The sequence below is a fragment of the Podarcis cretensis genome (assembly GCF_951804945.1).
Source record: "Podarcis cretensis genome assembly, chromosome: 2".
Classification (NCBI taxonomy): domain Eukaryota; kingdom Metazoa; phylum Chordata; class Lepidosauria; order Squamata; family Lacertidae; genus Podarcis; species Podarcis cretensis.
In genome coordinates, this window is record NC_137171.1 from 71,819,318 (window position 1) to 71,844,442 (window position 25,125).

Here is a 25,125-nt window from a genome sequence, read left to right on the forward strand (position 1 = left end):
ACTGATTTGTAAAAACATTACATGAGGGGGAAAATATGAGAGGCATTGCACATACTTTGCACTCCTCCCTGATCTATTAAACCATGAGCTTACAGAAAACAAATGCACAAACAGAACCCTCCAAGTCTCTCCAGTGTAGGGTTAGGGAAACTGTGGTCCTCTAGAGACTGATGGACTCCAACAACCATCAGTCCCAGCCAGCATGGCCAATTGTGAGTGGTGATGAGAGTTGTAATTCAGCAACATTTGGAAGGCTACGGGTGTTCTCTCTCTCTCTCTCCCCCCCCCCTCTCTCTGCTTCAAAGGAACACAGTACTCAGACCAGTCCCATTTAACAACCTGCCTATAGCAATGAGATCTCCCCCACCCATTGCCCCAGAGATTTCCTTTACATCAAGAAAGTGTTTCTAGTTTTTGTATGCGACAAGTGTATGATAAGAAGCAAAGGCACACAATACGAAATCTAAACCTTGCCATAGCTACTGAAAACGTCATGTGTTACATGTAACGGAATATAAAAATGTCAGCCTGAGTTTGCAGGCGGCCTAAACCCAGAGCTCCGAGAATTCCGATGCCTAAATATGATCTGGAATCAATGGAATACCAAGAAGTCTGGTCCAGCTAATCTCAGCTTGCTAAACCTTCAAGCTAAGCAGGCAACATAGTTTGCATCATTAGAGGATCTTTTCTTCAACTTTTGGGGTCTGCATTTGCCCCAGCCCAAAATTAAACCTGAGGGACAGGAATGCCTGGGATGAAAGAACAGAAAGGGGATGAAAGGAGCAGCTAAGTTGCCTGCATTACAGATTCAGATCTATCTTTCAAGTGCTTTTGCTATTCCTGAGGGGCAGGAAGGTGAAATGAAAGTGAGATTCTGCCTGGCTGTGGATGAAAGAGAATGTCTGATTTCAAGGCATCTCAGTCTACCTGCTCTGCCCTTTAAGCTGCTAGGTCAGAGGGATGCTGTGTGGAGGTGAAAGTGATAAACCTGCAGCTTGGGGGGGTGTAGAGGTGTAGGTAACAATGCATTGCTCTGGGTAAGGTAAAGGTAAAGGTACCCCTGCCCGTACGGGCCAGTCTTGACAGACTCTGGGGTTGTGCGCCCATCTCACTTAAGAGGCCAGGGGCCAGCACTGTCCGGAGACACTTCCGGGTCACGTGGCCAGCGTGACATCGCTGCTCTGGCCAGAGCCAGAGCCAGAGCCGCACACGGAAACGCCGTTTACCTTCCCGCTGGTAAGCGGTCCCTATTTATCTACTTGCACCCGGAGGTGCTTTCGAACTGCTAGGTTGGCAGGCGCTGGGACCGAGCAGCGGGAGCGCACCCCGCCGCAGGGATTCGAACCGCCGACCTTTCGATCGGCAAGTCCTAGGCGCTGAGGCTTTAACCCACAGCGCCACCTGCGTCCCTTGCTCTGGGTAGCAGCACATAATAAGCCATTGATTATTAGCAGGTGGAATTGATGCATTGACAAGGAGCAGACAGAGAGCCACTCTACGGTCTAAGTTATTCAGAACAAGGGGAGAGAGTGAGTCAATGTACACATTATGAAGGACAAGGCAGTAGAATTCAGGACTATACCGCTTCAAAATGCAGGTGCTGGATGGAGCAGGGAGTTGCTGCTTCCTCATGTAGAGTAAAGGCTCTGTGGTGGTTTGCACTCAGGAATGGTGGGGTCTAAAGTGCTTCTAAACCAAGCATGAGGAGCTCTTTTCAGCCCAAGGGATGCACTCTCTTCTAGACAATCTTATAGGGGAACCACATGCCAGTTGGGGGAAGGGTCAGAGGCAAAAGTGGGCAGAGCAACAAATGTGAATGTTACCTTCTGTACAGTCATCAGGAGCTATACCCACAATTGTGAGCTTGTGATTCCACATCCACATGACAAAACAGGGCCTCAAATGTGGAGCATTATCCAGAAACTTTTCTGGTTGTGAAACTACTTTTGAACACCACCCTACATGCTTCGGAGAAAAAAAATATATAGTTGGGAGCTATTGCTAGAGAAAACTCTGAAACTGCTGAGTGTGCAGGTGTATTTCTTGTTTAAGACTTTAAAGCAGATCAAAGTTTTGCAGTGCCCGAAATGAGCAATGATTTGTCTCAGATGAACCAATCATGGAGTATTGTCCTTGGGAACAAAGGGCTTGTCCATACTCCTGCTTGTCCCATGCCTAGAAAGCACAGGTTTTGAGTGCTGAATCAGAGCAAACATCAATCCAGAGAAACCCCAAACTGCCATTTGCTCCAATTGAGCACTAAAGAGTTGTTTTCCCTGGGGAAAAGCAGCCAGGCAAAAGAAATGGGGATGAGCTGAAACTCTGAGTGAACAGCTTTGTCCAGAGTTGCCAACGGACCACACAAAAAGGTCTAGCCAGTTTCCATGCCTTTAACAGAGCTTAATTGGAAGAAATCGGCAGGTGAGGCATTTCATGGTATAGACGTAAGCATTATTTCAAGCTACTGTAAAGACAATGGAGCAGTCGGTGATATATTTTTTTTCAATGCTCACTCTGTCACCTGCAGAACTGAATGTGGTGTTCCTTGCCAAACATCTCTAATTTCTGGGTGTGGAGCCAGTTAGGTATACCTGACCCAATTGCGTCTGCCAGTTAAGACTCCTCATTAGCAGAATCTGAAGAAGCTGGTGGATGTTGGAGCTGGAAGACCACAGTCTCATTTGCCCATCTGAGTGATGGTGATTGATATCACAGCTGTGTTGGCTTGTTTGCAACGCAAAAGGACAGACTCCTGGTTGCATAGCCCTGATGCCGAGTGAAGGAGTGTTAATGTGGCATGCGGCGTCCTCAAATCTTAGAAGAGAAAGGCAGCCTATTAAAGGGAACTTACACAGCTCAGAGTCCTTTTCATTAACAGGCCGATTAGATTTTCCATAGCCCTAAATATGAACAGCTGACACTTATGCTCCAAGACCCTGATAGAAGCTGGATCTTGGCAACCAATCAAAATTCATCCTTCACATGCCCCAGGATTAGCCAAGTGAAAGGAACTAGTCTTGTAAAGCTGTCATGTAGAAGGTTACTGTTGATTTAGGGCCACTGAGTCTTGAACCCTTGACCTTGTCTAAGCCCATCCATAACAGTTCCATGGCACCCTCTTGACATTGGAAGGGGGATTCACGCCGATCCCTGGTGGCTTAAGCACATGCACATGTGGTTGAAAGTCAGGAGAGCTGGCTCTCTATTCTTGGCTCAAGCTCGCTCTGTGACCTTGGCACTTTTTCACAAATGATTTTGTGTGAGTCACTTCTAAACTTGCAGGCATTTGTAAAATGGATTTAATAAAAAACAAAAGTAGTCAGAATGGCTGAATGAACAAGGAGAGATGAGACAGATTGAGGTTTTGCAAACTAAAAGAAGGATTCCAAACAAACAAGCAAACAAAAAATCCAGCAGTTGGGAATGGAAACATATGGTTAAAATCAAAACATTGCAGTATTGAAACTTGCTTTAAAAAAAAACTCATTCAGGAAATAGTGGGATGTTCAAAACTGAGAAAAGTTTCAGGGTAGGTGTTTCAGGGAAGCATAGAACTGTAGAGTTAAGAGGTGCATTGCATTTTGGTATCATTTGGTTCCTCACCCAAAACCAAAAATAAGTTTTCTCCCAGAGAGAGGGGGGAGGGGAGGGGGAGGGGGAGAATGAGTCTGTGCAAATGCAGCATTAAGGTCAAAAAGTCAGAATTATTTACACATAGATGAGTTTCAAAATATGGTCAGCTAGTACATGGACCAATTATATTAGTTTCTATTCCTTACAGTAGCAATTTTTAGAAGATTTTAAGACCACATGAAACTTGGTCTGTTGCACTTTTCATTATCTGTTACTGTGTATGTGTAAATAAACTAGTATAGCAGTGTGGTTTATTGTTGTTACTAGTTCTTTGGGTTTAATTTGTTTCCGAGCGCGGGGAGGGGCATTAATTCTTCCCCCCTCCCCCAGGGTAAAAGAGCAATCCTAACTCCAGACCCACATTGTCAAAGGGGGTTAGGGTGAGGCAGATTTGTCCCTCCGCCTATATTCACTGGGTTCATGTGGCAGGGGGTGGGGGCTTTGGTATTGCGGAGGCCCCTGCTCTGCAGCACCTCCAGAAATTGTAGCAGAGTGCACACTTGGGTACCAGTGGTATGCATCGTAAGGCCAGAAACAGTGCTATGGTGGGTGGCAGTAGAGCTAGCAATTGATCAACCCTATCCAATGCAGGCTTATTTCTGAGGGAGGTGCCTAATATTGAAATGTCAGGAACAACTTCCTCCACCCTTCTGCTCTGGTCAGCCGCTCCCCGAAGTAGAAAAATTAAGCAGAAAACCTATTGGGGGTGGATGGATGTAAACATTTTTAATGTCATTAGGAAGTAACATTTTGATTGCAAATAAAAGGGATGAGATCATTTTGGAAAGTTTCTCAGCCAACCCTGTTTCTAAGTGGAAAATTCAAGAACAATCTACTCAAGTCATGTTTATCCTTCACCTCCTCCAAACAGCTCAGAGTGGTGTATGCGGTTCTAACCCAGCAATTCATTTTATCCTCACAATTCCATGATGTAGATTAAGCTGATAAAATGATTAGCCTAAGACCACCAGTGAACTGCGTCTCCCCACTCTGTCAATTGGACAGGCCTCCTTTGTACTAGATATTTAAAGCAGTATCATCCTACTTTAAGCAGCCATGGCTTCACACACACACAAGCATTCTGGGAACTATAGTGTGTTACGGGTGCTGAGAGTTGTTAGGAGACCCCAGTTCCCCTCAGAGACAGCTGCAATTCCCAGAATTCCCTGGGGGGAGAGATTGACTGTTAAACCACTGTAGGAATTGTAAGTCTGTGAGGTAATTTCCAAAGCAAATCAGAATGGGTGCTCAATAAGTACATTGTCTGGGGTTTATTATAATGGCTACATTCAGGTGTAACGCTGGCCATAAACCATAGCTTGCAAACTTTGGCTTTCCAGTCATTGTTTGGGGAAAACAAAGCATGAATGCTGCTTCAGACATGACACTAAACCAGCCGTCCTGTGGTTTGCTTCCTTGCTCCAGGAAGAGAGGTGCAAAACTGGTGATACTTGTGATCATTTGTGTTCTGATAATGCAGTATTTAGTGCACATCCTAATTTTCCTGAGCTATGTTTCTATAGTTTCTATAGGTGATACGTCTAAACATGGCCAATGTGAGAATAAGTCTCACATAAATCTGAGTATGTTACCTGAAAGGAAAGTTTCAAAGTCGATCAAGAGAAGGAATTCCTATCCCACATAAGCTTGCAGGCCTCTGGCTGCCTGGTGGAACAAGAGGGTGATATTCATCACTGGACTCTAGTAATTGGGCCTTGAATTTTGTTTTATTGGCTTTTTCTCCAGGCAGAAAGAGCAACTTGGAGCCAAACCCAGCTCTCTCGTCTACCAAGGGAACTGTGAAGCAAAAAGCCTTTATTGCAATTTGATTCCCAAAGTGTGTGTATAAAACAGTGCTCTGAGCGCGCGCGCACACACACACATACACACACGATTATTATTATTAGGAAGGTGAAAACCTGAAACTGCACGTGTTCTCTCTGGGTCCCTAGTCCTGTGTAATCAATCACAGCTTGGCCCAGTCTCCTCCACCTGTTTCCTTTCCCCAGTTTGCAGTGTCAGAACAGACCCAGAGTATAATGGGGCGGTTGGGGTGGGGGGAGGAAAGCAGTATAGCAAGGCACCCCATTAGTTAGCCTGTTTGTCTGGCCTTCATCAAGACAGTTTCTGAGCCCGCCACAATCTCTTAACCTGTTTCTACAGCTGCTCTAAGAAACTGAATTTATAGCCGGTGGGAAATTCCAACGCGGAAGGAAAAGTGAAATCTCAAATACTCTCTAGGTAAAGAAAATGTCTCGTTTATTATTACTTATTTGTTATTGTCATCAAACACCAAGTTTGGGGTTGCTTGCATACTGAGTGTACTTTGCGGTGGTGGGAGAAAGGAGGGAGACGAGAGCTAGGGGGATTCTGCTGGCCTGGTCTCTTGATATGGGGCTCGTAGAACAGAATGTGGAATGGATGTCATGCGAGTGCTCTCTTGGGACTCGTAACTGGCATCTGCTAGTCTAACTGCCTGTTCCTAGAGTGGAATAATAAGTATTAAAAGGCTTTTAATCCATTTTATTCTTCGGCTATTATGAGACAGCAGAAGCTCAGGCGGTGCCAATCCTGTTCACCCACCTCTGCAGGCTTTCCCCCCTCTGAAGCTCACTAGCAATGCTTTTCTGGCAGTGGGCCGTGATCCCGGGGTAATCTTAAACTCTCTCTTTGGAAAGTTTTTTTTTTAAATAAATAAAATAAACAATTTTTTTTACAAACCTACATCAGCAGCAACTTCCCAAATGTTTTCACGTGGGGAAGATTCCACCAAACCCCCCTGGAGAATGAAACTAAGGCATGAGGGTCTAAAGTCCATTGTAAAAATGTCACTTCTGCATAGATTTTGATGATAAATATAACAGCTCAATTGACATTTTACATGAAAATCAAATTGAAACGCTCATGGGATTAAGTATCAGCTCAAGCCAACTGCTTTGAGGTAGATCTTTCCCATGGGAACACTGAAAGCCTCTTGTTCTGAAGTGGCCCCTCCCCACAAAGAACTGGGAAGGACCAGTCTGAGCTTGACAGTGGAAAACTTTCTGCATGGAAAAGTCCTGACGTCCACCTTCCCTCTCCAGGTCAGTGCTTCCTTCCTTTTGATGACCTCTGTCTTAGGCAGGGGACAGCATGGCAGGGGTGCCCTGGAGTTCTTGTCTGTGTTGGTGACATGTTCCCACCGGTTTGCCACCAGCACGCCCCAGGCTCCGTATCATTCTGGCCTTTACTGTCAGTAAGAATGACGATAATTGACTTGTCTAACAGGTAAGAAAACAGCCACCATTATCTGCTCCCAACAAGGAGCCTCTTGTTATATTTTAACCCTGAATCCATAGGTAAATCCAATTTAAGATAGTGGCCTGTCTTCTCTTTGGAGCTCTGTCTTACTTTGCACAGTCTTGAGGTCTTAGCTCATAGGTAATAGTAAATGCTTTGCAGGTAAACACATCCAGGTTCAATCCCCAGTATCTTGGAGAGCCACTGTCACCTGGAGTACTGAGCTAGATGACGGGCCAGTGGTCTGGTTCATTAAAAGGTGGCTTCCTATGTCCATGGTCCACTGACTTTAGTCCACGTATTTGGCACCAGGAACTGACTCCAAATGTTTCAGGCTGGAATCAGAAAAGTGGGAGGAGCCAAAGACAAGGAGATCAAGCAGGAAGATGTGGAACAGGAAGCAACATTTAGAAAGTCAATCTATCACATATATAGCAGAGTGGCAGGACTAGGATGGAAGTAGCACCACCATGTTAATTTAAAATGTGCTTATTCCTGTCCATGACTGTAGTCCAAAAAACAAACAAAATCCCATGATTTTGCAAGTTTTGCGAGGGAAGCCAGATGTACATTAATTCTTCAACGGAGGAGAGGGAAGTACCATTCACATTGAATGAGGCAGTGGTGCATCATCTCCTCAAGAAGACCCCTCTGGGGAAGGTGATGTCATCCATTCAAGATGGCGCCTTAACTTGGCTCTCTCCAACCACCCTGGGACAAGTTTGGTTCTAAACTGCTTCATTAGTTATCCAGACTCTCAAACTCTAGTAGATTTGGGTGGTAAGTAAGAATCTTACTCTGGATTCTTATTTACTTACCACAACTTTGATTGATCCAAGAAAGAAGACTTCCTTCTAATATGGCCATCTGACCCTCTAAAAGAGACCAAGGCAAGTCTCAAGATGAATACTGAGCCATGGTTCATTTGGTACAGCAACTTTGCACTAACTGAGCACAATAATGGAATAAAGCAACCAACCTTTCTAAGAGGAAATAGAGTCTCCTCTACAATGGCAGATCCAGTGACCTTCTTCTTCTTTGGTGATCACTTGTAGCCAAGTAAGATTGTCTTCCATGAACACAGTCTTAACGGAGAGTCTGGAAGTGACTGTGGAGGCCAATTCTGGATCCACATGTCCTTCGACAGTGACGACATAGGTTTCCGGGTGGGAGTTGATCATGGTGAGGGTTTGCCAAACGTGCCTTCCTCTTAGCATGTTTCTCCCTTTCATCCTGAGTTTGAGCATCTTCAAAGTCCATGACACCTTTGGTAAAGGCTGTTCTCCAATTTGAGTGCTTGAAGACCAGTGTTTCCCAATTGTCAGTGTTTATACTACATTTTTTTTAGATTTCCCTTGAGAGAGTCTTTAAACCTCTTTTGTTGACCACCAGCATTATGCTTTCCATTTTCAAGTTCAGAATAGAGTAGTTGCTTTGGAAGATGATAATCAGGTATCTGAACAACATGAAGTTGCTGTTGAAGAATCATTGCTTTGACAATGGTGATCTTTGCTTCTTCCAGTACACTGGCACAGCTAACACAGCTATGGATCAAAATTTTAAATAACAAGATGAGATGACTGTTAAAAATAATAAACACTCACAAGCTAAATTGAAGCTCTACCTTTACTTTAAAGATAGGGAACACCATTATATATTAGAGCAAGAGGAATTCCTGAGACTTTTGACAAGGCAAATCTCTCTGTAGCATTTGTCACATGGGTCAATGCTAATCTTCAAGCACAGGAAACATTGAGGGTTCCCCATGCTTTCCATCCCAAATCAAAGCAGGAGGGAAATCCACAAAACATTTGGTTTGCTCATTGTTCTCTTAAAAACCCAGTAACACAACTTCTTAGAAATGCTGATTCTATCAAATGCGAAGGGAAAGACATTTCAATTTATCAAGATCTGTGTCCAAAAATTCTTCAAAGACAAAGAGACTTTGGTCTATATTTGACTTTGCTGCAGAAGGCAGGAATATGTTGCAAATTGAGTTTTTCATTTAAAGTTACTATAATGCACAATGGCTAATTCAGAAGCAGCAGATACCCACCCTTAAAACTGGAGAAGGACAGACTACAAGTGATAATAAAGACACTTTACAGCAATTTAAATCTTTTTATAGAACACTGTGTACCACTGAAGGTTTGGACCCAACTGAATCCAACAATATTTAAGTCATATCCCATTGTCCACCTTCACTCCAGGGCACTGAGAATTCTGTAGAATCGTAGAATTGTAGAGCTGGAAATAACCCCAAGGGTCATCTAGTCCAACCTCCTACAATGCAGGAATCTCAGCGAGACCATACATGACAGATGGCCATCCAACCTCTGCTTAAAAAATTCAAGAAGAAATGAAGGGTCTAAAATCCTCCAAGGACTCAGCCGCATTGGCTTTATGTGTTGTATATGCATTATAACACTGTGACACCAGATGGTGCTGTGGAGTTCCGTTTTTGCCAACCCGATTTCTCATACAGAGTTTACATCGCATTACTGAAACGCTTCTTTGATGCGTCTGGATCCAGCCCAAGTCTCCAGTCTTGGACAGTTATACAGGCATCTTTTATAAAATGTTCCAATCTCAATTAGTCCCTTTTTTTTTTTACTGAAACTGTTTTAGAGATACAGTCAGGTGGCCAGATCCCTAGTACCTGTAAGTTGACCACTTTTGCTGTCATACACAAACTTTTTAAGGACATCTTAAACAATTGTGGCAAACAATTATGACAACAATTGTGGCCAATTTGCTGAGTAAGCAAATGGCTATCTATCTGAACCTAACAACAGCCCAGTAGATTTTAATTTTTTAATACATACTGGCTGGTATTCAACAAATGTTTATTCAGAGTAGACCCACTGAAATTAATGACCATGACTAACTTGTGGCCATTCATTTCAGTGGATCTACCCTGAATAAAAGTTAGCTGAATGCAAGACAACACATTTATATTTATTATAAAAACACCTATACCACCCTCCAGTAGTAATTCCCAAGACAGTTTACATAAAAGGAAAATAAAAAAACAACAATTAATATAAAGGTAAACCTGTAAAAAGAGACGCGGGTGGCGCTGTGGGTAAAACCTCAGTGCCTAGGACTCGCTGATCGTAAGGTCGGCAGTTTGAATCCCTGCGGCGGGGTGAGCTCCCATCGTTCGGTCCCAGCTCCTGCCCACCTAGCAGTTCGAAAGCACCCTTAAGTGCAAGTAGATAAATAGGTACCGCTTTATAGGGGGAAGGTAACGGCGTTTCCATGTGCGGCGCTGGTGCTGGCTCGCCAGCTGCAGCTTCGTCACACTGGCCACGTGACCCGGAAGTGTCTTCGGACGGCGCTGGCTCCCGGCCTCTTAAGCGAGATGAGCACGCAACCCCAGAGTCGGTCACGACTGGCCCGTACGGGCAGGGGTACCTTTACCTTAAACCTGTAAAAACCAACACAAACCAACTAAAAAGGCAGTAAATCTTGAGAGCCAGATAAAAAGAATCAGCAGGACTAAAATTAAGCATAATATTATGCATGCATAACTGCCTCCTTCCAAAACTTAGGAAGCCACAAAACTATTTAGGATGGGGAATACCAAAGACTATTCCCCCAGTGAAATACCACACAATAGACTGGCAACATAGGACACTACAAAGGCTAATGTTATATTGTGTTTAGGATTGTGGAGACAATCTCCATTTTTTGTATGCCCTGATAAAGCAGACACTAAGATACTAAGACATTTCATCTCATTTTTAATATATCTATTTTTATTATTTTGTAAACAAAGCAAATCTGGAAAGTCCTGTCAGTTTTTTTCTGGAAAGTCCTGTCAGTTAAGACTCTCCCATCTCCTTGATTTTCTCCACCCTCTTCTTGGGTCTCACCTTCTAGCCCTCTCTTGGGAGACCCCGCTATGTTATGTCCATCAACACAGGCCCCAAAGTGCCTTTTCTCTATCCTCCGCAAACAATTTTTATATCGATTCCCAAGCAGAGCTCCTAATCCTTCCATAATAAATCACTTGCCGGCGCTCAGATCCACTTAGGGAGGCAATGTTAGTCTACATGGGAAAGGATTTCTTTGCATTCCCATAAGCCAACTTCAAGGGATGCCTGAAGGGGGGTTGGTGGCAATTTTACTATACTAAAGGATGCCTCTCTTTAGCATCATGCTCCCTTCAAATTCTCAGTAATCCCAACATAGTCACGCTACTCGAAAAGGATGTTGGAAGTCCCTAAGCTCCAAAAGTTTTTTCCTCTTGGATGATCCATCTATGTATGATTCAATTGTATCCTATCTTTAGCACAATACTTTCACATGTCCTCCATGTACGTAGAATATCCAGTCCATCCATTATAAGGAAAGGCAAATAGCCTTTGTTGAAGGAGTTTTAAAAAAATAATCCTTCGGATCTGTAATTCTGTGTGGGAGGGGGACAGCATTCAGTTTCAGTTCATTTGAACTTGAGCAAAGGTAGAGACCTGGATCTTTGTTTTTATTTTGTTTTTAATTATATTCCACCTTTCATACAGAATTTAAGGTAAGTGGCAGTCATTAAAATATATGACAATGTAGATACACAGACCTACTTACATACAATTGCATTACATAATGAGCAGCAGAAGATAAAATCACAGTGAAGAACAGCATATTCCATGTGCCTAATGAAACAGCAACAACAGAACCTTAATTTTAATTATTTTTAGCATACTGGCTCTAAATATATAGTTCATGGAGGAGAAAAAGACCATGCTAGCTACAGCGCCAAGTACTTTTTCCAAATGCATTGCTTCTTCACTTTATACATGCTTTTTATGTGTTCTTTATTTTCACCTAGCCCATTCTTTTGGGACACTTCAGAATTCTCCCTTGTCTTCAAGAAGTGAAAGCATTATGTGTCCATTACATCTCTCCTGGTCTTTTCCCTCACCTTGAACATAAGCATACTCCTCTACCATCTCTGGCTAATCACTGTCCCCATTCCTGGACATGCTTAGTAATCCTTTAGAAGGGTTTTGAAGAACTATTTGTTTCAGATGACCTATTGCTAAGAACCTAAAAACATAAGAAGACTCCTGCTGGATCAGACCAAAGACCCATCCATTCTGTGTCTGTTCTTTCCGTGGCCAATAAGAAGTCCACAAGCAGGACCCTAGTACAAAAGCACTCACCCCATGTGTGCTGCCCAACAAACAGTATTCAGAGGTATATGGCCACCAATGCTATTTTTCTATAGCTGTCCTGCTCTTTGTAATGGACAGATTTGTGAAAATTGTGTTCTGCATTATAGGGCGGCTAGGTGTTTTATTCTCACTGGTTCATTTAACGTTGGGAGTGTTCTGTAGTACAGTCATACCTCGGGTTAGAGACGCTTCAGGTTGTGCGTTTCAGGGTTACGGACGCGCCAAAACCAGGAAGTACCGGAACAGGTTACTTCCAGGTTTCAGCGCTCACGCATGCGCAGAATCACTAAATTGCGCTTTGCACATGCACAGAAGCGCCGAATCACAACCCACGTGTGCGCAGACGCGGCGCTGTGCTGCGGGTTGCAAACGTGCCTCTCGCACGGATCACATTTGCAACCCGAGCGTCCACTGTATTGCATTTTTACATTTTTGTACTGCTGCTCATGTATTTCTGAACTGTTACCATGTAAGCCGCCTGGGGAGAGTTAACTCAGAAAGGAGCCCTATAAAATACAGAGTATATATATTAGCTATGTTTTAATCCAGGGAAAACACTTGCATCACTTAAAAGCCTTTTCCTGAGAACCCAAGGAGCATCTGTTATACTATTATTTGAAAAAACTCCTGCCAGGATACATTAATGACCCTTAAGTAAAAAAAAAAAAATTGCTTCTTCCCAGAATATGAACCTCATTTGCTGATATCCTCCTCCCTACAATATACTCCATAAAATATTCCTAATACAAATTCCCTTGGGTTGGGAAGACCTCATTTCCAGTTAGTCCATTTAATCAATTCCTTCTCTGCTGGCATGAATTCTTCATACCCATTGCTTCAGTTATTTTCTCCAATCACCATCATTTTTTATTTTCTTTCCTATTGCTTCTATGCTCCTACAAGACTTCCTACTAATAAGTGCTGTGCTAAAGGAAATTGGGGGGTGGGGGTGCTGTGTGGCAAAGCCACAGAATAACCTTGAGGTGATTGCGGTTCTGTGCAGGCTGCCTACATACCATGCATTTAAAGCACACACACACACCAAAAAAGAATCACTGGAACTGTAATTTGTTAAGGGAATTTTCCTGGGAATTGTAGCTTTTTGAAGGGTAAGCTGCAGTTCCCAGGACTCTTAGGAGGGGTGCTTTAAATGTATGTTGTGTGCACAGCCCACACAACTTACATGTTTTGGCAAAGAGTGCATCACTTAGCAGCAGAATTTTCAAACTCTTCCCCCGTTTACCTGTTCTGTTGAACATTTTAAGCATCCGGTATTTTAGGTATCAGGATCTGCACAAGAGACCCCGGTTTACAGAGCAGTCCAGAAAATAACTGCTTACTCTTCTTTGTCAAGCAGGACAGGTGGCTTGCTGCTGACTTCCAAATGCCTTCTCTTTGGCTGTAATCTTCCTTTCCTGCTAATCCTTCAGCCTGAGCACCTAGAATTGTTGGGCCTACTGGGCTTTCAGACCACCTGCTCTGTACTTAAACCTGTATCTACACTGCCTCTCCTTTTTTTGTACCTTATTCAAATTGTTTCTGGCACTTCCATATCAGCTTGCCCATTCCACGCTTTCCTTCACGTTCCACTGCTAGAACCTTTTTCACAGTTCAAATTCCCAGTTTGTTGCATTCTATCCTTCAACAGGTATATTAAGCATCAATATTGCTGTCTTTTCTTTGCCAAGTAAAGATGTACCTGTCTACCTAGGCTTTTTAGGTTTTTGAACAGGTGACTTTTTTAAACCTTCACTGTGTTTAGCTGGTTGTTTTAGCTGCTTTTGTTTGTTGATCTTTTTATGAATATGTTTACTGTTTTGATTGATTTGGTGGTTAACAAATAATTTTATGTTGTACCCAGCCCTGGTTAAGTATTGATGTGTGTCTGTGTCCTATAAATCTTTTAAATAAATTAATATTAAATAATAGCCTTTCCTTTACGATGTCTTGGGTTTTCACCCTTGAAGAGACTTATAAAAACCTTCACTCACAATTTCTCCTCCTTCTGCCTTCCTTCATGCTCTTTCCTGATTTTTGCAATCATCATTATAAATACTCCACTATTGGAACTGTTATTTGGTTTTCTGCCTTTCAACACGTCCCAAATAGAACTAAATTTGGATTACTGGCCCTTTCTCCATCCAGCAATGATTTGCACAGTACGCCTTACTTCCATTCTTCTTTGAGTGCTGTCACCCTCTGCTGTCAATCAACAGTGCTGACTGTATTTCTATTCTGCATCTTGCTGTACATTATTTATACACTAACCATTGATATACTGTGGCCACTCTGTCGTTTCCTTCTGTTCCCTGCTGTTCTACTCTGAACAACCATTCATTTACCATTGAGCCACAGAACAACATGTATGTTAAATAGACCTAGTCAGAGCTGATGCAATGTATGTACCTCTCAGCTCCAATGTTATGAGCAGAGAGGAAAGCTCTGTGTATCTTGCCAGAAAGCCTATTCCACACATTTTCTGTGAGACCCAGTGCTGCAGAACAGCTCATTGCATAGCAGTTGCTGTAGTCGGTGATCATCATTCCATCTATTCTTTGAGAGAGATTTTCTCACATCTTCCTATCTTGGCACTGTTTCTCTCTACACCGCCTCTACCTTCAAAGGAATCTTTAACAGGTTCCTTCTGAACTTCAAAACCAATCGAAGGGCACCTAGCTTGTCCCCTTTGTTCTTAGCTTTGAAGACCCCTTTGCTTGCTTCTTTGCAGCATGATTTATATTCCAAAACACACACAAAAAGAGGATTTATCTCCTTGTTTCTTTCTCTTTCCCCATTTGTCAACTAAAAATATCTAATCAGTGGCAGCAGACTAGGGAAGGGGAAGGGCAGAGAAGACTAGGAATAGTTTGTGTTAAAGAAATTGTTTGCATTAATCTGTACAGTCAAATATGGATGACATTGGGCAAAGTGCCAGGGGTGAAAATGTTCTTTGAAAAGGCATGGAAATGGCCAGCTATTCAACAAGGAGAGCAATCTAGGTAGTGATCTGTAAGCAAGGGAGCACAGTTGATCTTTGGGTGCTTTAAAAGGCCCACTGAAGAAAACAGTTGTATAATTTGACCCTTAGTTAGAACTAAGCAGAAAATCTATCTGTTGCATCTCCCCAGGGAAAAAAAAATTGGATCCAATTTATTCCAACTAAAATCCTATGTTTCTACAAAACTGAGCTAATTGCTCTTTCTATAGAAATTATACCACATCGGCCAGTAATTGTTGTTGGTGTTGGCATCCATCTGTCTCAGGAGACAATAGAGGAGTATGCCTTTGCAGGTGAAGTCAAACTGCTGGAAGGTTGCAGTGCCTGCTGTGGCTGTAGAGACCAATGCAGGAGAGACATATTTTGTGGCAGCTGGGGCAGATGAAATAGGATAAACACTTTTTATTGAGGGAGGCCCTGCAATTTGGGTAGCAAGAAGTGATACGCAGGAAATCAACATATGTCACTTGCCATGGCATATCATGGGGACAACACCATGCAAGGAATTCAGATATGAGCATTCCACCAGTGCAAGCATTTCTGCTCTCCGATGGAACCATCTCCCTGCTCCTACCCCTGTGTGCTGTTCTGGGGTGTACTCTCAACTCTCCAGAATGGATTTATAGTAAGTGCAGGTGGGGAGCAGGAGAGGGAGGAAACCCCACTGTACTAGGAGGAGTCCTTGTGCTGGCTTCCACTAGAACACCAGTTAGTTTTACCCAGTACCTTCTGCTTAACTTCTGCCTATTTTGCAGCTGTTAAAAGGAACATAACCTCCATCAAGGGGGTGGGCTGCAGTGTCCCACTTCTGAGATATCTGGGCCACTTTGGAATCCGAAGCAACTAAGGTTTAAAGTGCTCCAAACCAAAATGGGATTTCAGTACAAATTTCTAAACTGGGGCGACTTGCTTTCCAAAGCAGTGCAGCAGGTTACAAACCATTTTTTGGAAGAAGAAAAAAGGCATAGCCCTAGTAGCAATCCTACCAGGAATTGAAATCTTCTTGTTTCTTCGGACAAATTTCCTGTAATATGACAATATGGAATTTTGATGACTTCACAGTCAAGGGTATTCCTACTAAATGTATTCCAGTCAGTGAAAGGCTGTCTGCTTGTGAGAAGAAAAGCAAAGATGAACAGGAGATTGCAGAGAAAATTGGTGATTTATTTGCATCAGTTTTCATACAGAAATATCTACCCTGGGGCTACTCTTGATTGTGAGAGTTCTCGGGGAGTAAATGAAATAAAGCAGTGCTGGATCAACATGATAAATTAAAGTGTCATCAATCATCTGAAAAGGACAGTATTCAGCTGCGAGCTGTGACTATGGGAGTTGACAAATGTATAATAGATCACAAGGGAAGGATGCTACATTGGAACACTTTAAGGACAAATGACTACGATTTCTAAAGATGCTTCAGGTGATTTCAAAAGTCAGAATCTAGCAAAGCTATAAATGTTAGTAGGGAAAGCATTGACAAAAAGAGAAGGAAAATACATTGATAATGTCTGGGAAATTAATTAACTTTAATGGAAATGGGCAATAAATTCAGGAGGTCCTCCTGTCGCCTTTCCCCAGTGTTAAAATTAAGCTATATAGGAATTGTCGGTGCAGATGTCCATGCCAATGTGTGGACATCTGAGTGCAGGACCGACAGTGCACCCAATTCCTCGGAGCAGGACCAGCAGCAGGACCTTCTTCCATAGTAACCATATGCTCTCGTGTTTTTTAAAAATAAAATAAAGGAGGTTACTGTATTTCAGTACAATTGTGAAGTGAGGATTCTTGTACTGTACATTGTGGTCTACTAGTTTAGAAACAGTTACCTAGTGATAGGAAGTTTGAAACTCATTTCTCTGGATTGTTTCTGGCCCTTATTGGTTTGTTAGAAATGTTCCTCTCTCCTTTCAGTATTCCAACTCCAACAGCAGCTAAAAACCCAAATTAAAAACAATTAAACATATATAACAATGTTTAAAATATTAAAACATGAAAGAGTGACAGTAGGTAAAATCAAAGTAACATTGTGTGTGTGTTTCTTTTTCTTTTCATGGTGCCATTATGAAAGCACTACCAGGTGGGCCTGCCTGAGGAGAATGTTCAACAGTCGGGGTTCTACCAAAAAAGTAAACCAACCAAGAAACCAACAACCAGAGACGGGTCTTAGGTAATTATTTTAATCCAGATTTGGGCAAAGATGTAGGTCGGGGTTGTCAATGTGATGCCCTCCAGATGTAGTGTACAGTCATAGTGTAGTGGCTGGAGTGTTGGACCAAGACCTGGGAGACCAGAGTGCAAATCCTCACTCAGCTGGGAAGCTCACTGGGTGGTAACCTTGGACAAGTCATAATTTCTTGGCCTAGCCTACCTTGCAAGGTTGTTGTGAGATTAAAATGAGGAGCGAGAGAACCATGTGCACCACATGTTTTTTCCTTGAAGAAAAAGGTGAGATATACCGGTAAATGCAACAAATAAATGATGTTTGTTGGACTCCAACTCCCTTCAGCTCCAGCCAGCAATGTCAGTGGACAGGGATGACAACAGCTGTAGTCCAGCAACATCTGGAAGGCCATAGGAACTATAATAGATGATCAGCCTGGGCACAAATATTCATAATCAAACCTAATGACTGATACTCTTTGAAATGGTTTGCACTGGACTTGTAAAAAATTTTCATTCTCCCCATGACAATTAAGTTCTTATTCCTCCTGGTGTTCATACATTTTCCTTCCCTCTTGTCTTTGGCCTCAAAATTCTTGATGACGATGATTTATTGAACATCTGGCTGCAGCAACAAAGTGGAGCTTAAAAGTGTCATACTGGCAAGAGAATGTGGATAAGTATGGTACTAGAAGGACTGTGTCTCTGAACAAACAACTCCTGGCAGAAGCCTTCCTTGAGTGCACAAGATAATCCCAACCAACCATTTAAAAAACAAAACAGAACACAAAACATAAACAGTAACAGCAAATAACCCAGCTCAGTTACAGTTAATGGAGTTGGCTCCCTGCGGCTTAAACAGGTGTAAGTTAAAGATACAGAACAGCAGCAGTTTCTTTCCCTCCCTCCCTCCCTCCCTGAGCTATCCTAATAATGGATGAGCTGAGAAAGGATGTGTTTGATGAATGACCCAGTGGAACAGCACTGAGGCCCAGTGCAATAACACGGACCAGGTACGGAGTGATTCCTGTCAGCTTTGAGGGGGCAGTCAGCAGGGAGAGGGGAGCACACTGATCAGGAAAAGAAGAATGAGCAAAACTAAACCAAATCACCATACTTAAACTCTTTAATGAGTCGCTTTGGGAAGAAAACCCTCTAAACTTTGGAAGAAAACATAGGGGATAAGAACCCAGGAAGCCCAGCAAGGAATTCAGCCCCAAAGGTGAATACTATTTGGCAAGGGCAGTTGCCCCACCGTGCCTCCCTCTCTCCCTAGTTTTTCTTTTCCTGCTTACATATTCAGCTGAAGAATTAGTTAGAAACCTGAATAGAAATAAATGAGTCATGTGATTTTCTTGACAGTGTGGAGAAAGCAGTATACGTTGCTCCAAAACAGCTCCTGTTACTCTTCCTGCCCTGCTGTAACCCACCCACAATGCAGCCTAGCTAAAATTACCAGCCTAAAATTACGCTAATGGATGTGAATTCGTTGACACTTGTCCCTTTGCCATGAGCCCTCTCCTCCTGGTGCCGCCGTTGCTGGTGGCAGTTGCTACTCGCTGTGACACGCCTCTTTCTGGCGTGCAATTTAGTCTCCTGTCAGTTGAGCAGGAAAAGCTGAGACAAAACCGCAAGAAACATGGGAGGTGGTTGTGAATGGGGGGGGGGGGGAGGAAGTGAAGGTGCATCAGAAATTACCCTGATCTTATGACTCAGAATAAATCAACACAAGACTGCCAGGTCTTGAAATCAAAAACTCTGGTAATGGGGTGTGGCCCACAAAGGAAGTACAGGTCAGGGCAGAACCCAGGAAACAAGAGGGTCTTCCCCAAAGAAGTATGGGGGGGGGGGAATCACTGGCTACAAAAAAATAAAACTAGCCTTGCCCCTGAACCTAAAGCAAAAAACCCCACAAACCCACATACAAACATGGAGTTGATTATGCCAACTCTACATGTTGAAAAATCTTAATTCTCACTCTTCTCTCTTCATCTGAGACCTTTGCTTATGACATACTAAAGCTACTGTGATCAAATCAATATTACCATGATGACTTGTAATTTTAAGAGGCCACATTCGTCTCGGCCCCCATAATCATGTGGCCACTGCCACTTGGATACATCAAAGGGTTTTCTGAAAAATCTGTCATGTGTTAATAAATACCTCTATGTCTATGACTTTCTGTGAGGCCAAGTGTTACTGTTCAAATGATTTCAGATTAACAGCACTGGAAGAGAGGCTAGCAGAATTAAATTTATTTTTGTCCAATTTTCTGTGTCTAAAGTAAAATGCTTTTTTAAAAAAATGCCTAAACTGCAGTAGCATAGGAAGGCAGGAGCGGGGGGTGGCAATCTATCTCCCTCAGGGGGAGTATGGGTTGCTACGCCGGTGCTAAACTGGTCAGCTCTGTTTTGAAATAAAAACAGCAAAGAGCAATTTCATGGGCAAAAAGCAGCTGAGGGAGTTCAGCAGATAACTGGTATGAGGCCTCAGTCTGGATTGGGAGCATATTCCAAATGGTAGCCAAGAGGCTGCTTTTTCTTCAAAATAAAAGTGGCCAGTTGGAGCATGCTTTTTTTAAAAGTGTGTTTATCATAACATGTAGTTTGGCCTGAAGATTACAGTCCTAAGAACACTTACCCAGGGGCCTATGGCAGTGTTTTTCAACCACTGTTCCGCGGCACACTAGTGTGCTGCGAGATGTTGCCTGGTGTGCCGTGGGAAAAATTGAAAAATTCGAAAGATTTTTTAAAAAAAATGTCAAATTTTCGCCCACTAGGCGGGTGCCGGACTGTGTCCTGGGTATGGGGGGTGGTGGGGTTTTTGACCCCACCCTCGGCCAGCAGGGGCGCCGATTGGCGCTCCTCAGGGGGACACCCTCCACTTTTCTGATGTCTGGGCTGTGATTGGTCCAGACTCCAGCCTGGACCTATCACAGTAGGACATCATCTTCCGACTTCCTTCCCGCCCGAGCACAGTGTGCGCAGCAGCGGAGAGAAGAAGACGTCGCAACTCGAGTCACCAGGAGGACCGGAGCAGAAGGAGATATTTCTGTTTACTTACTATTTCATAATAAAGTAATTATAAAATACTTTCTTTGTGTTTATTTGATTCCTATTCAAGAGAATTACTTTATATATAGTCAATATAGGCACAGAGTTAAATTTTTTAACATTTTCTAATGGTGGTGTGCCTCGTGATTTTTTTCATGAAACAAGTGTGCCTTTGCCCAAAAAAGGTTGAAAAACACTGGCCTATGGAACAGGGCCTGTCCAATACATTTTGCTACCTGAGGTGAGGCATTCCATGCACGGAAACCGACTGGGCAGCTGAATCTTACTTCACCATTGGCAATGAGGCAGTGTTCGCCACTACACCATAGGGATGCAAACTAGTTTAGGGGGTGCAGGACAGGCCACATGGCACAGTTAGGGGGCTCAGGAAGAACAGTTTGCAGGGAGCTGCTGCTGCCCCTCAACATTTCTACCTGAGGCAGTAGCCTCAGTCTGACCAGCCCTGCCATTGGACATTATGAGCTTTACATCTGAGTAAACATGTGTGGGATTAGGCTGCAGTTCAGTATTATTTACACATTGCTTGGTTGAAATCATTTTAATCTTCTTCACAAGTTACGTTAGTCTGAGTTTATTTGTATCTAGAGGGAAATTATCCCTCACATAGCCCCAACTAATGCAGAGATTAAAGTCACTAGATGCATAGCTGATTCTGGCACAGAGCCATTGAAAATAGAGGCAAAGGGAAGTTACTTCTTAAGGTTATGGGACCTGAAGTTCCCAGCAAGCTTAGGAAAGCCCAACCAAAGTAATGTGAGATTTAAACTCAACAGGCTATATGTATATATACATTGGATTTATTAAAATAATAACCATATTCCTGAGATTTGGTTAATAACATTGGTTTTTAAAAGGCAATGTATAAAATGTATTAAAATACACTAAAATAAATCTGTATTTATTTCCACCTATAGCATGGGGTTGCTGGCACAACTGCTGCAAAGTTTTTAGTGTGCATCCCATCCACTTCAACAGATTGGCCATCTTTAATGTCATTAGTTGTATAACAAATACCAATCTGTTCCTTTCTGGTCTAGTTCTTGCTAACATAGCACTCTTTCTCCTAGCTCTCCTGGCTCACAATGGCTGGAATTGGTTCTCTGTTAATTCTAGCACCATACAAATGTTGCATTGTACACACGTTCACACACGCCATAAAACTATATTCACATTCAAAGAATGCATATGTGGGAGAACCTGAATATATTTGGAGTGATGCTCTTATTTTCACTGTGTGGGCACATAAGGTTGTGTCAACTGCTGAATGTGTGGTAGCATCTTGCAAACCATAGAGCAGCTTTCCCCAGCCTGGTGCCTCCAGATGCTTCCATCTACAAACTCCAATCAGCCCCAGCCAACATGATAGCACTGTTAAGGGATTACGTGAATTGTAGTTAAAACTATTTGTCTAATCAGCATATGTTGATCAGCAACCAGGTGTGTCACTACTTATGCATTATGCATCACCAAAAAAAGAAGACAAATAAGACACTTGATTTATATAAAAATTGTATATGCTGATTTAGAATAGAGAAATGTTTAGTATAGTTTAATAGAAAAATATGCCTGTTGTTTTTGTCCATGGTGTTTTCTTGGCAGTGGCTTACCAGTTCCTGCTCATGAGTTTGACCAAACTGCGAGAGTGCCTGGTGTGCTCTGGCCCATGGGGTCATGAAGAGTCGGACACAACTAAACGACTAAACAACAACAACTAGAAAAATAACACATCTCACCACCATGGGGGTAGCCAAGGGGGGGCGGGGGCAGCTGCCCCTCCATCAGGTAAATAAGAACACCTAACTGAACAATCACGTCACAGATAGCTCAGTTCTGCCCCACCCCAACATAAAGTCTGCACCCCTAACAATCCTGGCTACGCCCATGCTCACCACTTTGGCTGCCATGAACTCTGCAGCATTCTTGGGATCAAACTTAGGTTGGTGGGCTACATCCCAGGAGGAGAAGAAAGGAAAACAGGGGAGGCCAGTTGTTGGGAAATGAGGTCAGAGGAGGCGAATTGTCCCCATTGTGCCTCAACTTCAGTTGCTTTGGAAAGGGGCGTAAGGATGCCAGCTCTGACCTCTCAGCGGAGTGGAGAGCCTCAGTGGAGGCTAGGGAAAGCTGCAGACTGCCAGGCGGAGAGGCACTCAGGAGGCGGTAGCATGGGCATAGCTAGGATTTTTGTTGGGGGGGCAGGCCTTTTGTGGGTGGGGGCAGAACCAAAGTTAGCTATGTATTTTTATTTATTGGAGGGGGGAGCTGCCCCTCCCTGCCTCCCTCTTAGCTATGCCCATGAGCAGCAGCAACTGATCAGAAGCCTGAACAAGAGGGTGTGGCATTGTCACCTATAACTAAGCACAACCTCGCAGATGGGCATTCTTGCAAGATGAGAAAGTCGCATGAATGAGTGTGTCAGCTTAAAAGCTTGCCAGGAGGGGTGTGGAAGCTATTGCTTTGTTATTTCTATCCAGTTCTGAACATTTTCCCTGATTCCTAACCTTCAGGTAGATTAGTGATACAATTATTTGTTATACATCAAGCCAGTATTTATTGTGTCTTAAGAAATTGCATAATACAATAGGCCCGGAAATCCGGTAGCTGGCATAATGCATTTCAGAACTATAAGAGTTGCCATCTTTCAGAAAGTAAAATTCCTGACACCAGCAAAGTTGTTATTTTTAGGAAACCACCAAAATTGTTGAGCTTCTTTGGGGAAATCTAACCCAAAAATACCGGTAGTTATTTTAAACTTTCAGAGCTGTTTCCATACATCCGGGTTTTCAGCAAAAATCCCCTGATGCCATTTTTGCACCCCAAAACCAGGACATGTCAGGAATTTTCCTGACATATGGCAAGCCTAGAACTAGCCTAACACTGCACAGAAGTCTTTTTTTCTACCAGGCTTGGCTTCTTCTAGTACAAATGTATGAGCAATGAGCTTTTTAGAAGAGTCCCTGTGAAATCCCACCTTCCAAGGCAAATCATCAATGAGGTCACTAATTTCTTTCTGGAACTGGAAGGAAACTACTTCTTTAACAACCCTTCAGCTATTATTTGCATCTGCCGTTCCTACATAGAAAATACCTAATTGATTAACCTTCCTCTCAGCTATAAGCAGTGCTTTTTTCTAGGGGTACGAAGGGGTACACATACCCCTAAACGTTTTGTGAATCTTTGTACTTTTGTCCATTTACTGTATTTATTTTCTCCGATTTTAACTATTAAATGGTGATTTTCTTGAGTCAAAATGAGAGTACCCCTAAACATTTTTTTAGAAAATAAGCACTGACTATATGAGTATTAGGGACGCAGGTGGCGCTGTGGGTTAAAGCCTCAGCGCCTAGGGCTTGCCGATCGAAAGGTCGGCGGTTCGAATCCCTGCGGCGGGGTGCGCTCCCGCTGCTCGGTCCCAGCGCCTGCCAACCTAGCAGTTCGAAAGCACCTCCGGGTGCAAGTAGATAAATAGGGACCGCTTACCAGCGGGAAGGTAAACGGCGTTTCCGTGTGCGGCTCTGGCTCGCCAGAGCAGCGATGTCACGCTGGCCACGTGACCCGGAAGTGTCTCCGGACAGCGCTGGCCCCTGGCCTCTTAAGTGAGATGGGCACACAACCCCAGAGTCTGTCAAGACTGGCCCGTACGGGCAGGGGTACCTTTACCTTTACCTTTAGTAGCAATCGTCACAACTTTTGTGCAGTTAGGCATTGGGTAAGCCTTTGTTTGGGGACGCAGGTGGCGCTGTGGGTTAAAACCTCAGCGCCTAGGGCTTGCCAATCGAAAGGTCGGCGGTTCGAATCCCTGCGGCGGGGTGCGCTCCCGCTGCTCGGTCCCAGCGCCTGCCAACCTAGCAGTTCGAAAGCACCTCTGGGTGCAAGTAGATAAATAGGGACCGCTTACCAGCAGGAAGGTAAACGGCATTTCCGTGTGCGGCTCTGGCTCTGGCTCTGGCCAGAGCAGCGATGTCACGCTGGCCACGTGACCCGGAAGTGTCTCCGGACAGCGCTGGCCCCTGGCCTCTTAAGTGAGATGGGCGCACAACCCCAGAGTCTGTCAAGACTGGCCCGTACGGGCAGGGGTACCTTTACCTTTATATGAGTATTAAACATAAATAAGTGCCTCTATGATTACAAAGGAGAGGGAATTAACTCTGATTAACACTATGCTTGTTTTCCTGAGTTGTTTAAACATAGGAAAAACTTCCAGAAGGATAGTCATGTTAGTCTGTTGCAGAAGAAGCTAGAAGCCAGGTATTACATTACTTTTTTCTTACATATGGGGAGATATTCCTAATAAATTTGGTGCTTGGATTAACTTTTACCACCCACCATTCTACATACAGTGGTACCTCAGGTTAAGTACTTAATTCGTTCCGGAGGTCCGTACTTAACCTGAAACTGTTCTTAACCTGAAGCACCACTTTAGGTAATGGGGCCTCCTGCCGCCACCACGCCGCCGGAGCACAATTTCTGTTCTCATCCTGAAGCAAAGTTCTTAACCTGAAACACTATTTCTGGGTTAGCGGAGTCTGTAACCTGAAGCGTAGGTAACCTGAAGCGTATGTAACCCGAGGTACCACTGTATTAGCTAACTGAACTCTTAAGCCTATATTCCAAGGCAACTTGTTTCGCATGATTCAATCTGGAGAGGTAGTCTAGGTGTTTGAACTGGCTCAGTTTCTAACGTGATACAAATAATTCTTAGTTTCATAGTTTTTTTCTAAACAAGCCAGGTTCCATTGCTGTGTGAAAACAGACCTGGAAATAAAATACTAGATCATCAACATGCTTTCCTTGGAGAACTATTCAC

General features: G+C 43.4%; 1 protein-coding gene across 3 annotated transcripts in view; it reads left to right on the top strand.

Annotated features, from left to right (window-relative positions):
* Positions 1-4,776: 4,776 nt before the first annotated feature.
* Positions 4,777-25,125, top strand: part of LOC307209416 (uncharacterized protein) — a 49,977-nt gene continuing 29,628 nt past the window's right edge. The window contains exons 1-5 of one of the 3 annotated variants that reach the window (XR_013835572.1): positions 4,777-4,851; positions 5,797-5,874; positions 6,717-6,900; positions 11,943-12,111; positions 17,156-19,895. Coding sequence is in view for 1 of the 3 variants with exons in the window: in XM_079964475.1 (XP_079820601.1) it covers positions 6,806-6,900; positions 17,156-17,254 (194 nt within the window). In the remaining 2 variants the exon portion in view is untranslated. Of the gene's footprint in view, positions 4,852-5,796; positions 5,875-6,716; positions 6,901-11,942; positions 12,112-17,155; positions 19,896-25,125 lie in introns of those variants that run through there. The other 2 variants (XM_079964475.1, XR_013835571.1) reach the window with 2 other exon arrangements.